Consider the following 25,648-nt stretch of genomic DNA (forward strand, 5'->3'; position numbering starts at 1 on the left):
CCTCATATAAGCACAATCACGAAATACTAGTCTTTTTATTATTTCATTTAGGCTTATTTCACTTAGCATAATGTTTTCAAGGTTCATCCATATTGTAGCGTGTCAGAATTTCCCTCCTCTTTAAGGCTGATAATATTCTGTTGTGTATATACATATATATATACACAACAGAATATATATATATATATATACACATATATATACACAACAGAATATATATATATATATACACATATATATACACAACAGAATATATATATATATACATATATATACACAACAGAATATATATATATATACATACATATATATATACACAACAGAATATATATATATATACATACACACATGACATTTTACTTTATCCATTAATTCCTCCACAGGTGCTTGGGTTGTTTCCACCCTCTGGCTATTGTGACTAATGCTGTATGAGCACGGGTGAGCAACATCTCTTCAAGACCCTGCCTTCACTTCCTTTGGGAATACACCCAGAAGGGGAATGGCTGGATCTTATGGTTATTCCATGTTTAGGGTTTGGAGAAACCACCATGTTATTTTCCACGGCAGCTGTTATCGGTTTACTTTCCCACCAGCAATTGTCTGCATCCTTGCCAACACTTCTTTTTATCTTTTTCTTTTCTTAAAAAATAATCGCCATCATAATAGGTGTGAAATGGCATCTCATGGTGGTTCTCCATCTTTTTAAGGGGAAGTCAGGCCCTGAGAAACACTGACACGTGTCCTCCCCATTGTAGAAGCAGTCAGGCCCCGGCTCCACGCTTCCAGGTCTGTGTCACAGCCTCCATACTCCGTCCTCTACTCCTTTTGCTACATACTTGTCCCATCAAGAGGAGGCAGGTGAGGGGAGGGGGTATAAATTAGGAGTTTGGGATTAACATATACACACTACTATATATAAAATAGATAACCAACAAGGACCTACTGTATAGCACAGAGAACTGTACTCAATATTTTATAACAACCTACAAGGGAAAAGAATCTGAAAAATAATATGTGTGTGTGTGTGTGTGTGTGTGTGTGTGAGAATCATTTTGCTGTACACCTGAAACTGACACAGCATTGTAAATCAACTATACTTCCATAAAAATTTTAAAAATAAAATAATAAAAAAAAGGAGGAGGCAGGTGAGGTCCTCTGTTCCCTTGCTCTGTCTGCTGATTGTCAGGGCCCTTTCCTTCCCACCTGTCATAGGAGCAGAGTGGCCCTAGCTCACCAGAAGTGTCTGGAGGGCGGAGGACCTTGAGCGTGAGGAAGAGATTTCAGTAATATGAGATTTAAAGAGTTGGATTGTTTTAACCCTGGGCATTGGGTAAAAGTAAATTATGGTACAGCCACTGAAGAGATGTACACCCATTACAAATGACTTCATAAAGAATTTTCTTTCTTTTTTCTTTTTTTTGGCCGCACCATGTGTGGCTGCAGGATTTTAGTTCCCCGACTGGGGAGCGCAGAGTCCAAACCACTGGACCACCAGGGAATTCCCTAAAGAATTTTAAATAATTTCCAGTTTTCAGTAACATGAAAACTTCTCCTGATATACTAAAGTGTGTGTGTGGTGGGGGGCGGGGAGGGGAGGAGAATAGTATAAAAATTTGCTTATGAGCTGAATGATGAAAAAGAAAACTATACACAGGAAAAAGACTTGATGGAAATAGGCTAAACTGGTATCAGTTGTCACCTCTGGACTAATGGGAAATAGGTGACTTTAATTTTTTTTTTTTGGTCTTTATTATTCTAAATTTTGCAGGTTTCCTATGAGTACACATTCCCTTTATAATCAGAAGAAAATTGATAAGAAAATAAGAATGACTGCAACTCTTCACTAGGCACATATGTGGGGGGGGGTGTATGAAGTGCACAACTCCGCTAGATGCTGTTGGTGAGAAGCTAAGGGAGTGGGAGTAGAGGTGTGGGGGTAGAGGGCAAGGAAGGATGGCCAGGAAACAAAGGAGAGGTGATAGCTTAGGGAGGTCAGAGACTGGGGCAGCCCTGGGCCAGCCCTGGGCCCTCCAGTGCTGCCCGGAACTCACTTGGAGGATGCTACATTAGGACTCTGGCTCTGACTCATTTGATATTTACGTGTGGCATTTGCCTATGACTTTTCTAACATCTACTGAACTAGGACCTGCCTGGGTCCCTTGACCCCCATCATGAGAGCAGCAGTGGCCCAGCAGAGGTCGGGGTTGAGGGGCGGGCAGGTGATTCAGGCTCCAGTAGTTGACTTCCCGTGGCTCTTGGGACCTCAAACAAGTGGAAGCAAAGACAGTATAATCCAGTGCTTAAAAGAAGGGAGTCGACAGCCAGTCTCTGAGTCAGTGTCTTGCTCACCATTCACTGGCCATGACCTTGGGCAGTTGCTTCGCCTCCTTAAGCCTTTGTGTCCTCATCAGTAAAACAGAGACGATAATAGTAACTGTTTCACAGGGCTGTGGGACATATTAAAAGAGCTAATGTCTACCGATGGCCCTTAGCTTATTGTGTGCCTCATTCCTGTTGTCTGGTTGAGAGGTAGATTCTGACGCTAGATGGCCCAGGCGCAAATCAATTCTGTGCCTCGGTTTCTCCATCTGCAAGATGGAGATCATAATACCATCTACCTCAGATGTTTATTGTGAAGATTAAATAAATTAATATAAAGAAAAGTGATTCAAAGAGTGCTCAGCACATAGTAAATACCCAGAAAATGTTAGCTATGACCAGAGGGGTACACACCAGAGGGGCAAACAGTTGTGTGTGTCTGGCATCTGCCAAGTCATCTCCTTGTTCCAAGAGTCCCATCTCACTGATTAGTGCCCATCATTCAGCTGTTAAATACTTTGAATGTCACAATTGTTATTTTTTGTTATTATTACCATTTTGGGCTCCGGATGTCAAGATCCCTCCCAGAATCATACCTCATCCCACCCTTTTGCCAGATCTGGCTCTTTTCTTAGTTGAGATGGTCCTGCCTCAGTTTCCAAAGAGTGCTGGTGCTGGAAGTTGGGGTCCCAGGCAGACTGGGGTGTAGGCTGGCTGCTTTGGAGATTGTTTGATGAGCATTTTAGATGAAATGAGAGATGATGAAACTGTTCTCCTCCCCTTGCTCCCCTGCCCTTTTGAAAAGGAGCCAAAGCCAAGAAAAAACAACTACTCATAAATAAAGGGGACCATGAAAATAACAAAAAGAAAGAAGAAATCTTTTGCGGCAGGCTTGGCTGTCGATGCGGTAGATAATGGGAGAGGAAACATGGCCTTTGCAGAGAAACAGAACGGAACACTTTGTTCACTGGAAGAATGAACGCTGCTTGAGCAAGAGCTGCTCAGTTGGGGTTTCCGATGAGGTTTTCACACGGCACGAGTGGCGTCCCACCCAGAAACCCTGGGGTGGGGGAAGCAGAGGCGATGGGGGAAGCAGCAGACCTAAGCAGGATGCCCAAAGGTGAGGCCAGTGCATCCCGATTCAGCCCATGGGCCCTGGCCGCCATGACTGCAGTGCTGCCAGCTACCTTGTTTCTCCATTGTCTGCCCAAGCAGGGGAGCTGGATGCTCAAGCCCCTCTGGAGGCCCCCAGACCTTCCCTTAAGCTGTATCTTTTATGGAGCCTTAGGGAGGTCCATCCCAGGGAGGAGAGGGTGAGGCCAAGTGCATTTGCTGATGATTTGCATGCTGAACTTCTGGGTCAAGACCGTGTCCTGTCAACACTTGCCTGGTAGCATTTACTGACTCTTCTTTCTTGTACCACTTACCCATCTTGATCGCTGCCCCATTTCCCCTTCCCCTGCAGTGGCTGGCTGAGGCAGGAAGAGGGATAAGAACTAGGGAAGGAATCAGATACCTTTCCTGAGCCCTCAGGGACCTGAGGATGTGGCGTGAAGGTGCCCTCTTTGAGAGGGGGCTGTGGGCTCGCAGATGTGTGGAGGCTGATATTTGAAATACCTTTAAGAAGAACCTTCAAAACGTTCACTGGCTGGAGACTGGGTGCTCTGGCTGGCAGAAGTTCCCCGGAAGCACAGGCATTCGTTCATTCATTCGATCACAGTAACACTCCTAAGTGCCAATCTGCTTTGTGCCGGGCATTGCACTAAGTATTTTATATACAATACTTATTAATTTTCCAACAACCATGAGAAGTAGTTATTGTTGTCCCCCTTTACAGATAAGGAATCTGAGGTGCATGGAGGTTAAGTCTCAAGGATTCACTGGGCTCCCACTTGGAGCAGTGAGAAACTGGCTGACTCTCCACTTCTCAGCCTTCACCCCCCAGCTCCAGATTACAACAATTATACCCGTGACAGCTGTTTAGCACGGCAGTATTCAGGCACTGGCCTTTGCCTGCGTTATATTGTTTACTCCTCACAACCACACTGTTGGGTATATATTACTGATCACATTTATAAAGAAAGCGGTAGGTTTGGAGAGTTGAATAAGTGGCCTGTCCATGCCACTAGTTAGAGGACTGCTCGGGTTTGAATCAACTGTGCATGTCTGCAGAGCCCTCCATATCACCACAGACCCCGAGAGCTTAGTCACCAAGTAGAAGCCAAATGCGGCCTGGCCTACGCCAGCCCCAGCAGAAGGGATGTCTGCAAAGATGAGACTTCATCCAGCCTGGTGTTTGCAGGCCATTCCCACTTGTCCTCTTCCCCTTCTGTGGTCATCCCTCTAGTCTCCACCTTCCTGTCCCCTCCTGGGGTTGACAGGGGACGGCAGGGGTTAATGGAACAACACTTTACCCTCTCGCTTGGCCCTGGAGGAAGTGAGGGAGCTTGTGAAGGGCTGCAGAACTTCAGTGCCATCAGGAGCGGAAGACACGAGGGGTTGATCAGGCAGGCCGCGGCACTGAGGATGTGGGGTCCTGGGCAAATCCGGGACCTTTCGGCCTGTCTGCACTGTGTGGGGCCTGGGAGTCTGGCTCAGTGTAGGCACCAACCAGGGGAGATTTCAGGGAGGTTGGGGACCCCCAAAGAATACGCAGACAACCTAAGCAGGGTAGTGAAACAGCACCAGAGAGGGGGTTACCTACAGGCGACCGGTGGAGAAGGGAGAGGACGACAGGCCCAGTTGTCCTCTGGGTGTGGGTCTTCTGCATGTTTGGCCATGCAGGGTGGGGGAGGCTTCCCCAAAAGGTGATGAGAGAGTTCAGTGTGCAAACATTTTTTTGTTTTTTACAATCATCACATTCAGTCTTCTCAATAATTCTATGAGATCGTTATTATTTGTTCCATTTTAGTGATGGAGAAACTGAAATTCCCCTATAGTCACACAGTAGTATATGGTGGAGCCAGGCTTCAAACACAGGTCTGGGTGACAATAAAGCCCATTTCTTTCAGCTGATTGAGGGTGCCTCCCAGCACTGCCAGAGGGTCACACCTACTGGCCAGCCTCTGGAAAGCCAGGGACATGCTGTGGTGGGGGTCTCACCCAGGGTGCTTTGGGGGTGGGGAGGGAGAGACAGCCTCCTTGCTTTAGGTCTCTCTCCCTCTCTCCTTCCCTGAGCATATATTCTGTACAGATTCTCTAAGCTTGTGATTACCTTCTCATCACAAAGTAGGTATTGGAATTTCCATTTTACGATGCGGAAACTAAGGTTTTGAGAGATTGAATCTTTCCCCCAAGTTTCCAAAGTGGCCTTGGTTTCTTTTGATCAATTCTTCCTTGGCCATAACTCAAGTCAAAAACAACTAGAATCCTGTAAGCAGTGAAGACAGTGGCATATCTGTCTTTGCTGGGCCAGATCCTGTTATCTAGGGTAGAGGAAGAGCAGTCAGGGCACAGGACGTGGGTTTGGGCGTCCGTGAGGCCTGAGTGCAGATGCCTCCACTGGGCCTTGGGTGGGTTGGAGAAATGAGTGGTGAGCCCCTTGCCCAGTGCTCTCAGCCAAGTGGGAGTTCTGTCATTGCATGCTCCGTTCCCTTTGGTTGACGTTCAGGGCTATCCCAGAAGGCAGGCCTTTGACGAGGCCAGTCAGCCCCAGCTGCACCATTTGTGCTGTGTGCCAGCTCTGGGCCGGGCACTGCTCATGTACAAGACCAGACACTCCCTCATCCAGGACATAGGCTTGGACCTGGCCACGGGAGGTAAGGACAGGAATTCGGCTGCCTTCTAGCATTGTGGGTGGGCTGCTGATGGGGCTTGGGAGGGACTGGAGACAGCATCCGATCCTGAGGGCAGGAGGGCCCCCAGAGAAGGGACTCCTGGAGACACTGTTTACCTCCTCAATCTTACCCAGGCCTGTGGGGCAGGCACCCATCCTGCTGGGAACCTCAACAGCCCTTCCGCGCTGTCCTGTCCATCTCTTCCTGGATGAGAAGACTCAGATAGGGCTGTAGCTGGGAACAGCACAGCTAGTTTCTCCCCAGCTTCCTCAGTCCTTCCTGCCCTTGGGCTGGGGGTCAGCTGAATCTTGGCAGCTGCCAAAGCTCTGCCTGGTGCTGGACTGGTGGGCAAGGAGTGCGGGGGAGGCTGCTTCCTCTTGCAGGCTGGGAGGACAGGAGCTCTTGGGGGTTCAGCTAGCCTCAGTCTAGCCGGTCTTGGCTGCTCTACCAGGTGACTACTACCTTGATCAGCCAGGAAACGGTCCAGGGACTGGGGGTATTGGCTGCGGCCTCCGCCTGAGCTGGGCTAGGCCAGGCTGGGCTATGCCGTGGGTCTGAGAGCCCCAGGGCCCACAGAGCCGGAGAGGCTGAGGGGGCCTCTCAGGAAAGCTTTGTTCCAAGCCTGCAGCCAGCCCAGCTCCCAGCTCTGAGTAAACAGCAGAGATAGGATCGGGCGTAGCCAGGAAGGGTGGCAGGGTGCGGCCTAGGAGAAGAATGGCAGGATGTGGCACAGGGCACCATTCTGGGCACCCACGCCTTGGGCTATTGTTTGGGGCTGCCTGAGGCTCTCGACTCTCTGGGGCTTTGAAAGGAAGTGACATTCCCCTGGGACTTGGGCCCTGCCCCACCTCTGCCACGTGGTTCTCTCCCTGGCAGTGCCCCTCGGCACCACCTCCTCAGGGTCAGCTTGGGAGTGGGAGTCTCAGTAGAGGGGTTAGGTGTGTGCCCAGGGGGGAAGTGTCGTCACTGGCCCTCCTGGGAGGGTCTGCCTGTCTGTTCAGGCTGTCTTCCTGTACCCCTGGGTCTGAGTCACCCGTCATGCTCCAATGACTGGAATTTATCTCTATCTTTATCTGTATCTAGATATTTTTTGGGGGGGGAAAGGGCTGTCGTTGTGGAGGGAGGAAGGTCTGAGAGTAAAAATTTCTTTGATTCTAATCCAGCTGAGCTGGTCGTTGGCTGATTGGGAGAGGAAGTGGCTGGTGATTTGTTTGGGGTAGAAAGGGGCTTGGTGTGTGTGTGCCTGGGGTGGGTGGGGGCCAGAGAGGCTGGCAGAGGGTTGGTTGTGGGGAGGAGAAAAAGGAGATCAGAACCTGTAGTCTGCTTTGTCGCATAAGAACCATGTTCTGAGCCTTTGGCCCTCTGTGGAGGGCAGGCGTCTCTCTATGCCTTGTCCTAGGCACTGGATTTGGGGGCCCAGGGCCTCACAGACCTCAACTCAAAGACTCAAGACTGCAGCATCCAGGGTGAGGCTGGCCGGAGCCCTCTCCCCCTAGAGGCCTTCACCTCTTACAGATGCTCAGGTGAGGTAAGGCCAAGGAGAAGAAGGCAGCAGAGGGTCTGTGAGGTACGTTCCCCAGAAGGGAAGGGACGGCAGAGCAGGAATGCTATTCCATGTACCAGCTGGTTGAAGGTCCTCTGACTCTATTCCTGAAGGAGTGCCGCCCAAACAAGTCATGTGAACTTGACCTCTCTGGGCCTCAGTTTCTCCATTTATAAAATGAGTACGGCTGGGTGAGAGGGAGGAGATTGAGTACATGGGAGCACTTCCACCCGAGTGAGAGTCCCACTGGAGTATCCTGTGGGCTTGTGGCCTCTGACCAGGACCTAGGTGGGAACTGGAAGAGCCCAGTAATTCACAGCTGTGTACTAAGAGAGTCTTTGACTTCTGGGCATCTGGAAAGGGGGGATGCTGACCTTAGAAACCTGGCTGCTGACCTTCAAAACCTCCTGAAAAACCATGTTTATGATTGAAGCGTGGAGCATGCTCTGTAGAGAAGGGGTAATAAGGATTTTTTTTTTTTAAGTCTCTGGAAGAGACTTAAGGGATGACTCCAACAGGGTCTTTAAATTCAAAAGGTTTGGAAAATGCTTCTTACCTGTCCCAAGGTAGGAACAAAAGGAAATGGACTTGCTTTGCTACTGGGGGATTTGGGTCACTCTTTAGATGCAAGGAAGATGCAGCTGAGAATAATTGAGTGTGGGAGGTGGAGGTGTGTGAAATAAACCACAGAGAGCAACATCTCTCTAATAATGGTGATAATAATAGCTGTCACTTATTTTGCATTCAGGTCTGCCTTGTACTATGCTGCTCAACTGTATTAAACTCTGAGTGTTGTACAAATGTTTATTGAGCACCTGTATGTTCCAGGCACTGTGCTACACTCTGGGGCTACAATGACAAGCAAAAACAAGCACATTTCCACAGTGTGAGATTGGATGGGTTCTCAGGCTACAGGGCGAGTCAGAAATAAAACATGTAAAGGCACCATTACCAACTGTGAAAAGTACTTTGAAGGCCAAGTTCAAGATGCCAAGAGAATGTAAAACAGGCACATCTTATAGTGTCTGGAGTGTCAATGGAAGGTTCATCCCTTCATATTGGGGGTTTTTATTCCCATTTCACTGAGGAAGAAACTGGGGTTTAGAGAGGTTATGTCACTTGCCCAAGGTCGCACAGCAGTTAATTAATCAGAGTTGGGATTCAAATGGACTCAGGTCTATCTGACCCCAGAGACTTTTCTCTCAGCCTCATGGCTCTAGGAGCATCCTGGGCTATTTGACAGCAGAATGGATGCTCACCCTGGATTATGTACTTTTCATGGACACCTGTGACATATGGATTATTGTACCCATCATACGAATTAGGAGATGGAGGCTCAGCGTTAATTAACTTCCCAAGGTCACACAAGTCAGCTGGTGGCAGAGCAGGGATTTGAATCCTGATTGTTGAACCCAAAAGCCTGCACTCTGCCTCAAGCCTGGGCTGTTGCTTCTCCATAAACCAATGGGTCCAGGGAGGGGACCAAAAGAGAGCCAGTGCCAGTGCCTGAAGGAGAGCCAGACGCCTGTGGGAACGAAGGGCCCTTGTCTGGGCTGCTAGCAGGATCTGGCACGGTTATCTGATGGGTACCACGCCCTGGTGCACAGACTGACACCTCCAAGCTAGCTTGGCTGGCCACCAGGAGCCATTTTCTTTGTTACCAGGCGCTGTGCCAGAGCCAGGATGAGCCGTTGGGAGCCCCAAGAGGCAGGCTCCCCCAAATACACATAATCCCAGTACCCAGCTGGAAGTACTCTTGGGGGTTAAGTGTGGGTAGAAAAGGCCATCAAGCTCAAAGGGAGGCGATGTCTTAGTGCAGCGGGGGCCAACAGAAATACAACGGGAAACAAATAGACTTTTAATGTTTTCTCATAGCTACAAGTGCAAACAGAAACAGGTGAAACGAATTGTAACAACGTATTTTATTTAAGCCGACAGTATCCAAAATATTATCATTTCAACGTGTAATCAATAACCAGTTATGAATGAGCTGTTTTACATTCTGTTTTTGTACCAACCCGCCCAAAGCAGGGGTGTAGTTTGTACTCAGCACGTTTCCACTGGGACCCGCCTGTGGGACAGGTGCTCAGCGGCCGCGTGGTGAGTGGCCACGGCGCCGGGCTGTGCGGTGCTGGAGTTCATCAGGACAGATCATCACCTCCTGCGCCTCCGCCTTCAGCTGGGGCGGGGTGGGGGGCATGCACCGCGGGGCCGCAGCTCTGGGTGGGCGGCCGCGGCTGGCGGCCCAGCCCGGTGCCCCGGGGCTCCCCCGCAACTGTGCGCTCTGCGGCTGCCGCCGGGGTCTCTGGGCTGCGGTGGGGAGACAGGCTTTGAGGTAGGCGCCGGAAGGCCACGACGTTGGGACCGCCGGGAGGAGAAAGCCCTGAGGACCCCAGCCCCGAGCGGGGAGGCCACCCGGCGGCGGGCCCGGCGCAGCGGCGCGGTGGGTGTGGGCCCGCGGCGCGGAGCCGGCCGGGGATCAGAAGCCCACAGGCCCGCATTGTTCGCCTGTCACACTTCCTTTGGCTTTATTGCCTTTGTCCAACACCCTATTGTCTGGTTTCCTTTTGTCCCCCTTTCAGCGCTGCTGTCTTTTATTTTCCAGCCAGCCTGGTTGTTTTCATTTCTTTTGTCTGAAGTTCCTGAGAGGAAGGTTTTATTTTCAGCGGTTTGATTAATTCACAGCTTGAGCCCTGGGTTTGTTTGTTATGTAATTGCTGCCCTCAGCTTCAGGATAATGCCCCTCCCCGACTTCCCCTCCCCCACGCCCGGCCCCCTTGCGCGGGGCCTGGCTCTGTGCCCCTCCCTGCGCCCGGATGGGCCGAGCGCCTGCTTCCTGGCCACTCTCCAGGTCCCTGGGTGATGGGAGGGGACCCAGAGCTGCACCCCAGAGCCACGGGGGTGAGCTGGGCAGGGGTCTCTTCTCTTGGGCTGAGGTTATGCCCCTCTCTCCTCACCCTGCAGTGGGCACTCTGCCGTCCCACGCCAGCCCGCAGGGCACCCTGCCCTTTGAAAGTGGCAGCAGAGTCTAGTCTGGTTCGATCTGTAGGATGGCATCAAATCAGACACATACATCTTATTCGACTAGAATGCTCTTTCAGTTATTTCATGTAAAATATTGTACTCATCTATTGTATATGGTACATTGCATCGTTCATTGTACATTACAGGAAACATTTTATTATACAGAGCTGATGTAATATACAAATATTATACTGCACCTGCAATTTAAGGGATGTTTTACTGTATATAATTTTAGCCTTACACTCCCCTCCCCAAGATTTAATGCCCATGCAAACAAATTTTTTAAAAAATTTATTTAACAATGCTTTTCAAACTAGTATGTGTCAGAATCACCAGGAGGGCTTGTTAAAACAGATCCATGGCCTCACTCACAGAAATTCTGATTTGTGGGTGACCCATGACTTTGCCTTTCAAACAAGCCCCTGGGCTGTGCTGAGGCTGTGGTCCTTGTGCTGCATTCTAACTAGTAGTGCTTTAACAAAGGCTACTTCGATGCTTACTAGTACCAAGCATTAGTCTAAACACCTTGTAAATATCAATTCATAGCCCTCACACTGCCCATTTTACAAATGAGGAGACAGGTGTGGAAAGGTTATGTCACTTGCCCAACATCAATCAAGCAGCTAGTGGAACAGCTGAGGCAAGACCCATGCCTATCTGGAACCTGCGGTGTGTCCCCACTGGTCTTGTCTCAGTGACTTTGGAGGATGAGCAGGTGAGCTCTCGGCATCTGCTACTCTGGTCCTGAGCCTGGCGTGACCACTGAAAACGACTCCCAGGATCCTGTTCATCTGCTCAGTGATCCCACACAGCGGGCTGTCAGCGACAGGAGGCAGGCATGCAGGGTCTGCTTATGTCACACCAGGGATTGCAGAGGCCCACAGGGGCCAGACTCTAATTGAGAGACTATAACTAGATATAAGAAAATATTTTCCTGAAAGCCACTCATCTCTCAGCTTACTTCAGCCCTCCCTTTTAGCAGATAGCTACGTGGATATAAGAAATAGTTCTAAATAGTTCACTTTTATCTTGCCTGTACTATAAGGAAAATGAAGAATAAGTGTATAGCGTAGTTGATACTTGGTTTCCTTTTTGGGAAGTGGGAGGGAGTGTTAGAGAGTAAAGCAAACAGGCCTGTGCATGGAGAGTAAGTGCTACTCAATCCCAGCCAATTATGGCCACAGGCCAACTTCAAGGGAAGTTCAAATCCAGATTTTTATGTGATATCTCTTGATTTTTAAATGCTGGTCAACTAATTACAAATATGTACAGACACAAACATACACAGACACATACTGTACATATGATCTTGGCTTTACTGGGCTCAAAAACAGCCAGTTAACAATCTCTAGGCTTCTCGGGTGAACCTACCAGCCCACTAGTCCCAACCTGGCAACAGGCAGGGTGTGCCAAATGTTGGCCCAGTCTTCTCTAGACCTTTCTATCTCAAAAATAAAGTTAAAAAGGGACATGAATCTTTGCTAGTTTGTCACAGTGAGTTCCAAACAGAAGCATGAGTGTACCTGTTTGCGGCTGGGGGAACAGTGCCTGCCTTGGGACTCAGTACTCACCTCTCTCACTCTGCCCCTCCTCCCTCAGGATGTCCATGAGGAGCCCCGGCTCTGCCCAGCTGGCCCTGGATGACGTTGGCACCATGGTGAACTGTACTGTCAAGTCAGAGGGGAAGAAGGAGCCCTGCCACGAGGCCCCCCAGGGCTCAGCCACCGCAGCTGAACCCCAGCCTGGAGACCCAGCCCGGGCCCCCCAGGATGGTGCAGACCCTCAAGCTCCAGCCCAGGTGCCCAGCACTCTCCTAGGGGCTCCTGGGTCAATGTCCCCACCCTGCCTCTGTAGTTCCTACGCACGTGTCCTTTCCCCTAGTAGATAGGGCAGGCACCCACCATGTGTAGCTGGGCAGAGGGGCGGGCAGAAGTGTTCTTCTCTGCAGCAAGACTGAGGTGGGTGGGTGGATCAGGCTACCTGTCTGAGCAGGACATGGACTCACTCCTGCCCTCACTCACCTGATGTTAACTGCTCACCTGTGTATGACCAGTCCTTACCCTTGAGGACTAGGTGAGAAATAGGATACATACGCTTACAGTCTGGCTTAAAGATAATCGACTAGCTTTTTCATATGATTCGAGAAAATCAGTCTTATGACCCAAACCTGAGTTAGATCGCTATTAAAGACAATTCCTCATCCTTAAAATGAAGGAACTGAACTACATGAGTGGTGAGAATTCTTGCAAGTCTTAAAAATTCCATGATTCATGCAAGAGATGTAAAGAGGGAATATATAGTCAAAATGAGTGAAAATGAGGAGAGTTTTAGGGCACTGAGGAGGGATCTAGCCAGGAGGGGTATGTGAAAGGGGGCTAGGGGATAGGGGATGTGGTCAAGGAAGACTTCCTGGAGGAGCAGGGCTTTAAGCTGTGCCCTGCAAAATGGAGAGGACTCAGATGAGAAGAGGAGAGGGGACAATGTCTTAAAGAGGGTGGGGTGGGGGCCCTGAGAGTAACCGGCTGGGCTGGAGAGGTAGGTGTGTGCAAGGGAGTGATAATTAATAGCTGGCTTTTGGCCTCTGACGCGGCAGTGGCAAACCTCATTCACATACATGATCTCCCTTGATCCCAGCAACAATCCTGTGGCAGGGGAGGTATTCGTATTTCCACTTTCAGAAGAGGGAGGTCAGGTTCAGAGAAGTTCGGGGACTCATGTGGGATCAAGCACCTTGTGAGTCACCGAGCCCAGGTCTCTTGTCTTTAAACCTTTTGTTCTTTTCACCAAATCTCTCAAGCCAAGTCAGAGCAGAGGTCGGGAAGGTGGGGGAGGAGGGCCCTCCTGGAGAGTGGGGGCTGGGTAAATTCTGGAGTTCCCCCAGGACACACGTCCCTGGGGTGCTCAGCGCCCCGCCCCCACAGTCCGCCCCCATTCTCTTGGGGGCGACAGTGATATTCAGTGTGTCTTGCAGGACAGCAGCTCCCTGGAAAGCAATGGGTCTCCGGAACCCAAGAGACCAGGAGGCTCTGAGACTGCTTCTGGAAGCCAGGAGAAGCTGGACTTCAACAGAAATTTGAAAGAAGGTAAGACGTCTGCCCTAGTTAGAGACGGGGTCTGGGTGGGGAGATGTTAGGACAGTTGCTTCTCAGTCCTTTGGTATCTTCCAGTTGTGCCAGCCATTGAGAAGCTGCTGTCCAGTGACTGGAAGGAGAGGTTTCTGGGAAGGAGCTCTGTGGAAACCAAAGATGTCAAAGGTGAAGGCCTGTGTGGGTGGGCAGGGGACAGATGTCTGAACCCCTTTCCCTTCTCCAGGCCTGTAGGGCAATTTCCGGGGCTCTTGGTGCCCTCACACCTGGCCTGTGCCACTCTGGCTCCTGCCTGGCCTTGGGGGTCAGCACTGTCCCTCACCTGGGGGGCCCAAACACTAGGCTCATTCCCGCGCAGCAGAGGCCTGGTGGGAATCAAATCCCCTGGGACCCCTGGGACCTTGGACATGTCATTGCCACTTCCCAGATCTCACTATAAAATGAGCTGAACATTCCCTTTCACTGCTGGAAATTAATACTAGGCCACCAGGACCTCACTAAGCGAATTCAAGTGCTGTTGCTTGGGTTCATTAGAGTGATACGTTTCCCAGTGTGGACCTTTAAAATAATGCAGATCCCCAGGTTCCACCCCCACCTACTGAATGAGAACCCCGGCAGATGGGGGCCTGGGCATCTGTATTTTTCAGAGGGTCCCCAAGTAATTCGGATGCAAATGGTCTGCATCCTGGCCCTTAGGAGTAACTGCTACATCTGACAGGAACTGGATTGGAGACAGGGAAGCACTGACACTGCCAGTTGAGGACGATGTGCCAGATCTGGGACTCAGCTTTCCGTCCAATACCTCTGACCCTCACAGCAGCCCTGTGACGTGACCATCATTGTCCTCATTTATAAATTCAAAAAACTAAAGTGCAGAGACGTTGGTAGCTTGCCCAACAGCTCCCAGGAGGGATGGGTTCAAAGCCTGAGCGTGTCCCTCTGGGCCCTGCTGTGGGATAGTTATCCACCCTGACCCAGTGGCACTGGGCACTTGAGGACATCCCAGAGATGGGCCAGGGCTGAGACGCCCCACCATCAGCATTTCCAGGGCCTGGAATCAGTGGCTGACGGTGGGGACCTTCCAGAACAGCTCGTTGTCAGATGACAAGATGCGGCGGCCCCTCCGGGGCAAGGATCGTGTCTCAATCACCTCTGTGTTCCAGCCCCTGAGAGGCCTGGCACATAGCAATGGCTCAGTGTCGTACGGATGGGTGGGTAGACAGGTGAAAAAACAAAAACTCTCAGTGGTGATTGTCTCACTGTGGAGCAGGGACCCAGGAGAGCCTGGCAGAGAAGGAGCTCCAGCTTTTGGTCATGATCCACCAGCTGTCCACCCTGCGGGACCAGCTCCTGACGGCCCACTCAGAGCAGAAGAACATGGCCGCTATGCTCTTCGAGAAGCAGCAGCAGCAGATGGAGCTGGCCCGGCAGCAGCAGGAGCAGGTAGGCCCTGCTTGGTGTCTGGTTTTCATTCCAGGAATGAGGATCTGTCGGGGCATGGGGGGGGGGATGGGGGCGTCCGGCCCCGCTGGTCCGCTGGTGCGGGCGGAGGCCTGGGGGCAGGTGGGGAGGGCGTCGTGGGCAGAGGCTGGGAGTTCCCACCTCTGGCGATTCAGCAGCCCTTGTGAGGGGTCGGGGGGTGGAGGGGGGGCTGCGGGGCTCTGAGTGAAAGCAGCCGGCTGCTTCCTGCCCGGCCTCCACCTCTGCTCTCTGCAGGAAGGGTGAGTTCTCCGCGAAAGGAGAGTAAATTCTCAGGGCTGGCTGTTCCGCTTCTTGCCCCGTCCAGCTGTCCTCCACGTCCTTCCACTAGCGTGGAAGGCAAGGTGTGGAGGGGGCCGTAAAGGCTTGTGGGAGGCGGGCTCTTGGGGCCTGGTGGACACGCTCCCATCCCCCTACTCTGTCTTCCTGCCAGATCGCCAAGCAGCAGCAACAGCTGATTCAGCAGCAGCACAAGATCAACCTCCTTCAGCAGCAGATCCAGGTAAAAGCCGGGGAGGGCTGGGCTCTGGGAGAGCAGGCGATTGAGGGATTGACCCTAGTGTGGAGAGGTACTGGGGGCAGGGAAAGACAGGGAGTGGAGACCAAGCAGAACCACTCAGGCATGACCCTAAGGAGGGAGGCTCATTTCTGCTCTAGCCCCTCCCCTGTTTTCATCCCCTGTTTCAAGGGCAGGGCCCAGAATATCTTTCTCCCAGCTGAGCCCTGAAGGCAGGAAGACAGGGGCCTACGGAGGGGCCGTGGGGTCAGGTGGATCCTTTTGAGAACTGTCCCTGCCCCAGGCCCATGTCTCTCATCCCTGGTTCCACCCTCTGTGTCCAGGCTGATCACAGCTGGGTAGCTGGTTGGGCCCCCCCAGGGACTCACACAGGGTTTCTTTGCCCTCAGCAGGTCAACATGCCTTATGTCATGATTCCAGCCTTCCCCCCAAGCCACCAACCTCTGCCCGTCACCCCCGACTCCCAGCTGGCTTTGCCCATTCAGCCCATCCCCTGCAAGCCAGGTGAGTGGGGGGGGGGGGGGGGGGCGGGGGGCTGACCTGAGGTCAGGGAAGGAGCCCAGGAACCACCATCATCCATTAATTTGCAGTGTGACCTTTCTGGGCCTCCGTTTGGGATCTTTCTAGTCAAAGAATAATCCCTCCTTTCTGAATTTCACTGGGAGAATGAAAAGAAATAGCACATTGAAAACCATAAAGTGCTTTCCAGACATAAGTAGATGTCACTAATCTAGGTCTAGTCTCCCAGTTCTGGGACAGTTCCTGTACCAGAATATTAATATTTTGAACGTTAACTGAGATTGATACATCTCCCAAATTCATGTTCCTGCTCTGCCCTGACCATGGCACTGCTGCCTTCTGCCCTGTCAATGAGACTGGGCGACCACAGACTGGGCACCAACCGTGTGTCAAGTGCTGACTTGTTGTTGGGCAGTCATGAGAGTGATAAAGTGCAGACTTTGAGCTCAAGGAATTTATGGTCTGGGGAGGGAGGTAGAAGGATACCAACAACTGGAACCTGAGAAGGCTTCTTGAGGAGGTGGTGCTCCCTTGGGTCCTGAGGAAGTTGACTTGTGAGGGTGAAGCTGGGAACTGAGGGTGGAGGGCAGGGACCTGGATCCCGAGGCAGGAAGCCCAAGGGGGTGTTGGAGTTGAGGGGAGCACATGGCAGCTAGTGGCATATGCCTCGGGAGGGCAGTTGGGGCTGAGCATGGACTTTGGAATTTATTTTGTAGAATGTGGGATGTGCACGAACATTTTAGTAGAGGATGTGTTGTCACGCTGGCTGTGGGTGGTAGGGAACAGAGGGGTACCAACAGGAGGTAAGACAGTGTAGGGGGCTGTTGAGGGGATTATAGAGATGAGGGGTGACAGCCTGAGCTAGGGCAGTGGCAGTGGCACGGAGGCAGAGATGGAATTATTAGGCTATGATCATTGATTCCTTGAGAGAGGTTCTGTGGACAGGGCAGAGGTGCTGCCCATAATTGATCCAGGAGGGGAACAGGTTTTAAGTCAACTCCCTTTGGTTGACACTCCCTGTTCCATGTGAGAGAGGAGGCAGGGGAAATCTAGCCGGGTGAGTTCCTATGGGCCCACCAGCAAGGACTTTGGGCTATGAGCACAGTTCATGGGGTCAGCCCCACTGACTCCAGGGTGGCGGAAGGGAAAACACAAAGGACTGAGAAAGTCAGGCCCTACTTTGAAGGCAGTTTTCAATTTGGGGTGAAGGAGTGGGGACTGTAAAGGGGGAGGACAGGTTGCACAAAACCATTGCACGTCCAGATGTTCGTGGAGACAAGCTGGAGGGGTGAGGAGGGCAGGGAGCTGGTTGCAGGGAGGGGGCCACAACCTTGCTGGACGAGGGGGGCAGGAAATAAGTTGTGGAAGACCTGGACTGGCCAGACTGCCACCTGCTTTGTTTGCTCCTGAATCCTAGTAAGCAGGGGGCCTGTGGCTGCCAGGTGCGCCCCTCCCCCAGGCTGAGTATGAATAACACCTCTCCCCAGCTCACAGGGCACCTTAGTTGGTGCCCTGTTGCCTATAGGGTAGGGTCCGAACTTTGGGGCTCAGCCTTCACAGGCCCCGAGCCCTGCTTGCCCATCAAGTGCCAGCTTCATTTGCTTCCACTTTCCCACCTGCCCGCCTGCCATGCCCGCTCACGCCTCCCCTCCCCCCAGGAAGCCTGCTGCAGTCACCCCAGCTGCACAGAGCTCTCTGGCAGGCCACCCATGCAACCCATACCACCGCCGGCCATGTGGTCAGTGGTTTGTCTACAAGGCTTATCTCTCCACCTCAATTGTCAAGTCAGTGATGCTGGTCCTCCCTGAGGGAGAATGAGGTTGGCCAGGTAGGAGAGAGAGAGTGCATGTAGAGGGGAAATGTTTAGCAGATGCGGCTGGGTTCAGATCACGGTGCTCCCATTTATTAACTATATGGGCACCCATGTAACTTCTCCTGGTCTCAGTTTCATTATCCGTAAAATGGGATGATGTACTGAGTACCTATTATATGCCACACACTAGGAATTATCTTGAGATAATGCACACAGACAGGCTACAAACAAGGGAGCTACTTCTGTACCCTGCACGTAGTAGGTACAAAATACACGTATCCGTAGAAAGAGTAGATGGTGAACCTGATCTCAGTTCACCACTGGGTGGGAACTCTGCGGTCAGTGGGCTAGGAAGGGCAGGAACAGGGTGAAGATGCCAATCAGTGTGCCTGGCAGTGGGGGACCAGGGCATAGGAGGTCCTCAGCTGCACTTTGGGTCTGGGAGGGCAGTGGTTGGAAGCAAGCTGGGCCAGCTCCGAGCCTCTGCCCCCTTGGTGCTGCTGGGGCCTCGTCAAGTGGGGTGTCTGCTGTTCTGTGCGCATCCAGGACTTTTCTCCTTGCCGCCTTTTCCATAGTGGAGTACCCGCTGCAGCTGCTGCACAGCCCCCCTGGCCCAGTGGTGAAGAGGCCTGGAGCCTTGTCTGCCCACCACCCCCTACAGGTACTGTCCCACCCACTGGCCTGGGGCTCCCTCCCTCACCCGCAGTGGCTGGCTGCCCGCCTAGGGGACTGTGGGGTCCTTTGTTCTTGTTCCCCTGCTGCTTCCGTCTGCTTTTCCTGCTTCCTTGTCTCTTCTGGGTATGCTTGTCTCCTCTGTCCCTCTATCACCATATGTCCCCCCAGTCCCTCTGTGGAGGTGTCCTTTGGTGTCTCTCACCCTCTGGGTCTCTCTCAGGAGCCCTCCCAACCCCTGAACCTCACGGCCAAGCCCAAGGCCCCCGAGCTGCCTAATGCCTCCAGCTCCCCCAGCCTGAAGATGAGCACCTGTGGACCCCGTCCCTCCAGCCATGGGGCCCCCACGCGGGACCTGCAGGCCAGCCCCCCCAGCCTGCCTTTGGGTAAGCCCCCCACACCTTTCCCTTCAGCCCTCTTCTTGGTGAGAACTAAGAGGGCAGGATATGACCCTGAGCATGTCCTTTCCCCTCTGGGGGTTACAGTTTTTATAAAACAAGGGGTTAGACTTGCTCCCTTCAGCCCCTTTTACTTTCAGCACTCAGTGTCCTGGAAAGATCCCCTTTTCCTTTCCCCACCATAGCTGACTGGGCACCCGGATTCAGAGATTCAGGTCACTCTCATTTCCAGTCTATTGGCACCATGACACCAGTGTAAATGGCACCCCCTCGGGGATGTTCAGTGCAACAGAGGCGAAGAGAGAGCACCTCCCTCAATAACCCCTCCTTTCCCTTCCTTTCCTCCCCTGTCCCATAGGCTTCCTTGGTGAAGGGGATGCTGTCACCAAAGCCATCCAGGATGCCAGACAGCTGCTGCACGGCCACAGTGGAGCCTTAGAAAGTTCCCCCAACACCCCCTTCCGTAAGGTATGGGCTCCCACTCCCCTGCACCTGGGTGGCCAGGAGTGGAAGACACAGAGTTTGAGGCTACCAAAGGGAAGAGCAGGGGAGGGGAGTAGGGTGCTGCAGAGGGAGCTGATGTACAAGTTACCCTGTCTACCTAGGACCTCATTAGCTTGGACACATCCCCAGCCAAGGAGCGGCTGGAGGAGAGCTGTGTGCACCCACTGGAAGAAGCCATGCTGGGCTGTGATGTGGACGGTGAGGGCTCTGGGTATTGGGCTGATGGGCTGGAGGGCCCACCTCTGCTTCCCACTAGGGCCAGGGTGGGTCAGGTTGTGTCTGTCTCCAAGCCCTTCTCTCCTTTTGTCTGTGGAGTCCCCTTATGTGTCTGTCCCTTGTCCGTCTCTGGGTCCCTGGCGGGGCCCCTGCTGGTCTTACTCCTGGCCATCCCTGGCTGCTGCGGGAGCCTCCCAGCGCCCCCTGGTGGGATGTCTTTTTCTGCCAGCCCTGAAGGATTCTCCTTACCCCCCCACTGGCTGCCCCGCCCAGCTGACTCCTCCCCTGCTCCCCAGGCTCCCGCCACTTCCCTGAGTCCCGGAACAGCAGCCATATCAAGAGGCCCATGAATGCCTTCATGGTGTGGGCCAAGGATGAGAGGAGGAAGATCCTCCAAGCCTTCCCAGACATGCACAACTCCAGCATCAGCAAGATCCTCGGTAAGGGCCAGTGGGTGCCGTGGGGTCTCAGGTGGGCTGTAGGGGCTCCACGAGCCATAGTCTGTAGGATCTGGTTGCAGGAGTCAGGTGGGTCTAATTGGGGCTTCCTGGGTGATAGTCCATGCCATGGGGAACTCCAGTGGAATCTGAGAGGGTGTGGGAGTCAGGCAGGATGTGGGGCAGCTGGGTCCTAGAGCCACTGTAGGGCTCTTCTGCTAGCACCTGTGCCCAAGAACGCAGGAGGGAGAGATAGAGTGTGTGTACATTCTTTAGCCCTCACCCCCACCCTCTCTCTCCCTAACCTGTTCCCCTGTTTGCCCAGACCCTTGGAGAGGCTCTGGGAGGAAAGAGGAGAGACTAGTATTCTTGGGGATCCGTAGAAAGGTGTTTGAAATTATATGTCCTCATTGGAGGCCAAGGAGGACATGTATTGCAGGGCAGGTGGGACTAGAAGAGGGCAATTGTTTTCAAGCCTCAGCTCCTCTAGTTCAGGTCTCTTGTCAACTGAGACACCAGGTATTTTGTCCTCAGCAGGGAGCCTCTGGGCATTGTTGGGGGCCTGGGTGGCTACTCTTTTGTTTAAGCAAATCACACAGGCCAGGGGCCTCCCAGAATTGCTGGGTAGTTTGGGTGGGTGCTGGGTCTTATGCTGGCAATTGGATATCGTTATACACGCCAACCTCATTCATTTACTCAGTGTCCATGAAGCACCCACATGGGGCCGGGCCCTTGCTGTGTATATATGCTCGCACATACATCTGGGGACCAAAACCTTCCCCGGGCCTGCAGGGCACTGGGGGTGTCAGCAGAGCCCAGCGCTGACTGCCTGCCCCTGGGGGCTCGGCCAGGCTCCCGCTGGAAGTCCATGACCAACCAGGAGAAGCAGCCTTACTATGAGGAGCAGGCGAGGCTGAGCCGGCAGCACCTGGAGAAGTACCCTGACTACAAGTACAAGCCGCGGCCCAAGCGCACCTGCATCGTGGAGGGCAAGCGGCTGCGGGTGGGCGAGTACAAGGCCCTGATGCGGACCCGGCGCCAGGATGCCCGCCAGAGCTACGCGACCCCGTGAGCCGGCCTCCCCAGCGACTGAGACTGAGTGTGTGTGCGCACATGTGTGTGCGCGCGTGTGTGTGCAGCTCTTGTGAGTGGTGGGGGTTAGTATGTGGCCTGACTTCGTGTGGGATTCCAGGGGAGCTGTGTGTGTCCTTTGGTTGTGTGTGCACACATGTGCATAGGTTTGTGTGGGTGTTATCTGCATGTGGCTGGGCCTCTGTGTGTGCCTGTAGTGGTGACTGTGAGTCCCTGGTGGCTCAGGATATAGATTGGTGACTGATTGGGGACTAGAGTGTATCTGGTGAAGTGTGCCTGTGGATCCCATTTCTGACAAACTCGATAAAGACTCGGGGGCTAATAATCACACAGAGGATCCCTGGCTTGACCGAAGCAAGCATCCTAGTGGATTCCTTTCAATAGGAAACTCCCCGGGACATACGAAATATACAATTTCCAAAAACTGGATGTACACACGATCTTCCAGGAATGTCTGGACCCGCGGCCCTGTGGCTGCATGTGGCGGGGCGGTCGGTAGCTGACAGTGAATCTGCCATCACAAAGCAGCCAGGGAGCAGGGGGTGTGTCTTGGAGCCAAAAGGGTGGGAGCTGGGAGGGCCTGCCTGGAGGCCTGGAGGAGAGGGAGGTGGAGGTCAAAGTGAGGGTGCATCTGCAACCATGCCTCTTCCCTGCCCCACAGCCCGCAGGCCGGCCAGGTGCAGATGAGCCCCTCAGATGTCCTGTACCCTCGGGTGGCGGGTGTGCCCCTGGCACAGCCCCTGGTGGAGCACTATGTGCCCCGCAGCCTGGACCCGAACATGCCTGTCATCGTCAACACCTGCAGCCTCAGGGACGAGGGCGAGGGCACAGAGGACAGGCACTCAGTGGCCGACGGCGAGATGTACCGGTACAGCGAGGACGAGGACTCAGAGGGTGAGGAGAAGAGCGACGGAGAGCTGGTGGTGCTCACAGACTGATCCCGGCTGTGTGGGCCTGGCCCTCCTCCCTGGAGAAGACCTGGCCCCAAGCCAGCGGGTACAGCCACCCCACCTGGACGATGTTGGTACTTGGACTTGGGCATGCCCAGGAGATGGGCACAGCTGTGCATTTGTAGATACATTCATGATGGGAGAGGCCCCCTCCCCACCACACCTGTGGGCACACCTGAGGAGCTGATGGCCTAGGTGGGTCCTGCATGGTGGTGATAGGCTGAGCTGGCTGAGCTTCGTGGTGGCCCGTGGGGCTCATGGCCGGGGGACACTATGTGACCCTCCCCTCCTGCAGGTCTACCCATTCCAGGGGTATGGCAGCTACAGGTCTGTTCCCCTCGGGCCTCAGGCTTTGTTTCCATTCTTGTCCTGGCTGGACCAGCCACCGTGGACCAACACGCACCCCACCACCACCATCACCACCACCACAGTACCCCAGATCACTCCTCTACACCAGGATCACTTTGTACTTTGTGCAGAAAGGTTTGGCTGTCCTCACTGTCTTTGTCTTCTGCCAAGCCTTTTGTGCCTCTGGCTCATGTGTGCATGTGTGTATACACATGTGCGCACGTGCACATGTTTTCATTTGTTCTTTCATTGCACAAGGTATTTATTGAGTGCCAGGCACTGTCGCTGAAGTCCTGTGGGTGTGTCTCTTGATGCCATTCTTGCTTCTCTGGGGGGCTCTTTCTGTGCTTCTCTTTGTCCCCAAATTGCTACCTCTTTGTCAGTCTGGGTGTCTCAGGTTCTGTGTGTCCTTGGTGCATTTCTCTGTCCTTGTCTCTCTGCAGGGCCTTTTTTTGTGTCTCTCCCTTCCTCGGTGTCTGCCCTTGCCCCTTTGACGCCCGCTGGGTCTTTGTAGGCCCCTGGTCTGCCCTGGGCCCCCCCAGCCATCCTGACCTCCCCTTCCCACCCCTTCACTCTCTTCCTAACTCTGCCTGTCAGTTTCCATGGAGCCATTTTTAGCTCCCAGCAGCACGGGAACGTGCTCGGTCTCCAAAGGGCTCTGTCCTGGTGTCCCAGCCCCCGGTCCCAACCTGAGTGCCAGAGTGGGGGGCAGGAGGACTGATGGTGCCCCTTCTGTAAGTGACAAGCCCTGGAGGGGGGCTTTCGTGGCAGCTGGTCTCCACTCCTCCCTCTTGAGCAGGGGGTGGGAGGGCCCCCCTCCCCGTCTTGGAAGATTTCATCCTCTCCCACCCAGCTCTGTCCCTCCACCTCCCTGCTCCTCTCCCCTCCTCCACTCCACACAGGGAACTTGCCTCAGCTCCTGATCCCTTTCACAAGTCTTTCCCTAAGAAAATCAAATCCCGTTGGCACCTGACTCCAAAGATCCAAAACAGCCCTGGGGCAGGGTGGGAAGGGAACCCCAAATCCCACAGGGACAGACGTGGAGTCTGTGTCCGTTTCCCCGTCTCCCCTTTGACTTCCCCAAGCCCAACTTCTCTCCAGGCTGTTTCTTTTTTTTTAATGACTGTAAACATAGATAGTGCTTTATTTTGTTAATAATAAGATAATGATTAGTAACTTAACCAGCACATTTCTCCTGTTTACACTTGGGGGAATTTTTTTGTCTTCTGTTGACATAATAAAAGACCATTTCAGAATCTGGCCCTTGCTGGGAGGGGGTGGGGTGCGGGCTGGCCCACGCCCAGAATGCCTAAATATGCCACCAGCCCAGGCACCACTGCCCCCTGGTGGCAGCCCCGTGGAACTTCAGGCATGGAGCCAGAGGAAACATCCTAGGCAAGGGAGGCCCAGGCTAGATGCCACCCCTAGAGAGAACACTCGAGTAAGACAGCACCCCTGCTTCAAGGAGGTGAGCCAGACCTCACCACAAAGTGCCCACCCAGGTCCTAAGCAAGAAGGCAGTGGTAAGAGCACTGTCAGGAAGTCAGGAAGCTCGGGTTCTCCCCAGAACCAGCCACATGGACTTGTGTGTGTGTTGGGGGGTGGGTGTCAGGTCTCCCATTTGGGCCTCATTATCCTCATCTGAAAACAAGGAGGTTACACCTTAGCCATGGCTCTTATCCTCTTTTGGAGAAGGAGCTCTTTGAAAATCTAATGAAAGCCATGGACCATCATTCCAGAAAAGGGCTCCTGTGGACATCACGAGCCCACTTATGAGCCCCCCAGGATACTGACTAATGAAGCAGGGTCTCTGTTTATGTACTTCAGGGCTCTGTGACCTTATGCCTTGAAGTGAGGATTTCAAAGACCTACGTATCACAGTAAGAAATAATAGTCCCGTAGACCTAAAAGAGCTGGATGACTGAAACTCAAAATGCAACAAGAGTTGATAAAAAGACCAACTCTTGTAGCTGAAAAATTAATCCCATTAATATGGAATGGGGGCAACAAGAGTTAGACTTGGGTTGGATTAACAGAAGCATGTGTTAACAGCAAGGGAGGGGATGGACCAGTGTACACCACACAGTCCTGGTCTCAGGTGCATCATGCTAGTCCTAGGCCCCTCAGAAGAAAAGGCCATCCTCACACTGGAGGGGCCCAGAGGCAGGCATCCTGTACAGAGGACTGGAGGGAGCCTAGTGGACGGACATGTCCTTTAAGGAATGGTTGAGGGCCAGGGATGTTTAGTCCAGAAAAGAGGAGACTAGGGTAGGGCAGAAAGGACAAGATTGCTTTCTTCAAAGCACATAGATATCTGATGTAGTTCATGAGGTAGCACTAGCACTTGGCCTTTTGATGAAAGTCTCAAAGGTCAACATTTTTGGCTAAACAAACTTTTTGACAAAGATGGTCAAAAGTGGTAGTGAGTTTCTCAACACAGGAAGTATTCAAGCAGAGGCTCTTGAATGCTGGGAAATGGACTTCTAAATTTGAGAGGGTAGTGATGAGAGATGGTAGGTATGGTTGATTCCAGAGCCAAAGACTTGGGAGTCAAGACACCCCAAGAATTAGGGGCCCAGTCTTGATCTAGGGAGTGTCCTGGCAGCTAGCCTTCGCTGGTTTTTCCTAGCCCAGCCTCGCAGAGCTTTGAGCCTCCTCTCCTTTGCCCTCCCCACTCAAGGTCGCTGGCAGGGCAGTGGCAAGCAGCAGAGGAGCCCAGTCTCTTGGGCCCTTGAGGAAGAGATAGGTGATCTTTAGGAAGAGGAGCTTGGCTAACTGTGGCGCCTGCCCCCTAGTGGTCACGTGGGAGAGTTGCTCATTTCAGCTTCACTGTCCGTCTCTGCAACCCTCCAGTCCCCACAACCACCCCTGTGTTCCACAGCAAATCTGGGCAATCTGGTCAGGACACTCCCGGCCAGGCTCAGCCTCACCCCCTGCCAGTCCTGAGTTCCTCTC

At 52.9% G+C, this 25,648-nt stretch overlaps 1 protein-coding gene across 5 annotated transcripts in view; it reads left to right on the forward strand.

Moving 5' to 3' along the window:
- Positions 1 to 24,047, forward strand: part of SOX13 (SRY-box transcription factor 13) — a 44,267-nt gene extending 20,220 nt beyond the window's left edge. The window contains exons 1-14 of one of the 5 annotated variants that reach the window (XM_057729137.1): positions 7,394 to 7,623; positions 12,262 to 12,460; positions 13,634 to 13,745; positions 13,830 to 13,916; positions 15,019 to 15,191; positions 15,661 to 15,729; positions 16,134 to 16,248; positions 18,652 to 18,737; positions 18,972 to 19,134; positions 19,505 to 19,614; positions 19,752 to 19,848; positions 20,163 to 20,306; positions 21,155 to 21,371; positions 22,057 to 24,047. In XM_057729137.1, the coding sequence (XP_057585120.1) occupies positions 12,263 to 12,460; positions 13,634 to 13,745; positions 13,830 to 13,916; positions 15,019 to 15,191; positions 15,661 to 15,729; positions 16,134 to 16,248; positions 18,652 to 18,737; positions 18,972 to 19,134; positions 19,505 to 19,614; positions 19,752 to 19,848; positions 20,163 to 20,306; positions 21,155 to 21,371; positions 22,057 to 22,333 (1,848 nt within the window). In that variant the 5' untranslated portion in view covers positions 7,394 to 7,623; position 12,262 and the 3' untranslated portion in view covers positions 22,334 to 24,047. Of the gene's footprint in view, positions 1 to 7,393; positions 7,624 to 12,261; positions 12,461 to 13,633; positions 13,746 to 13,829; positions 13,917 to 15,018; positions 15,192 to 15,660; positions 15,730 to 16,133; positions 16,249 to 18,651; positions 18,738 to 18,971; positions 19,135 to 19,504; positions 19,615 to 19,751; positions 19,849 to 20,162; positions 20,307 to 21,154; positions 21,372 to 22,056 lie in introns of those variants that run through there. The other 4 variants (XM_057729134.1, XM_057729135.1, XM_057729136.1 and 1 more) reach the window with 4 other exon arrangements.
- The last annotated feature ends 1,601 nt before the right edge of the window (positions 24,048 to 25,648 follow it).

The sequence above is a fragment of the Hippopotamus amphibius genome, chromosome 3 (genome assembly GCF_030028045.1).
Source record: "Hippopotamus amphibius kiboko isolate mHipAmp2 chromosome 3, mHipAmp2.hap2, whole genome shotgun sequence".
NCBI classification, from domain to species: Eukaryota; Metazoa; Chordata; class Mammalia; order Artiodactyla; family Hippopotamidae; genus Hippopotamus; species Hippopotamus amphibius.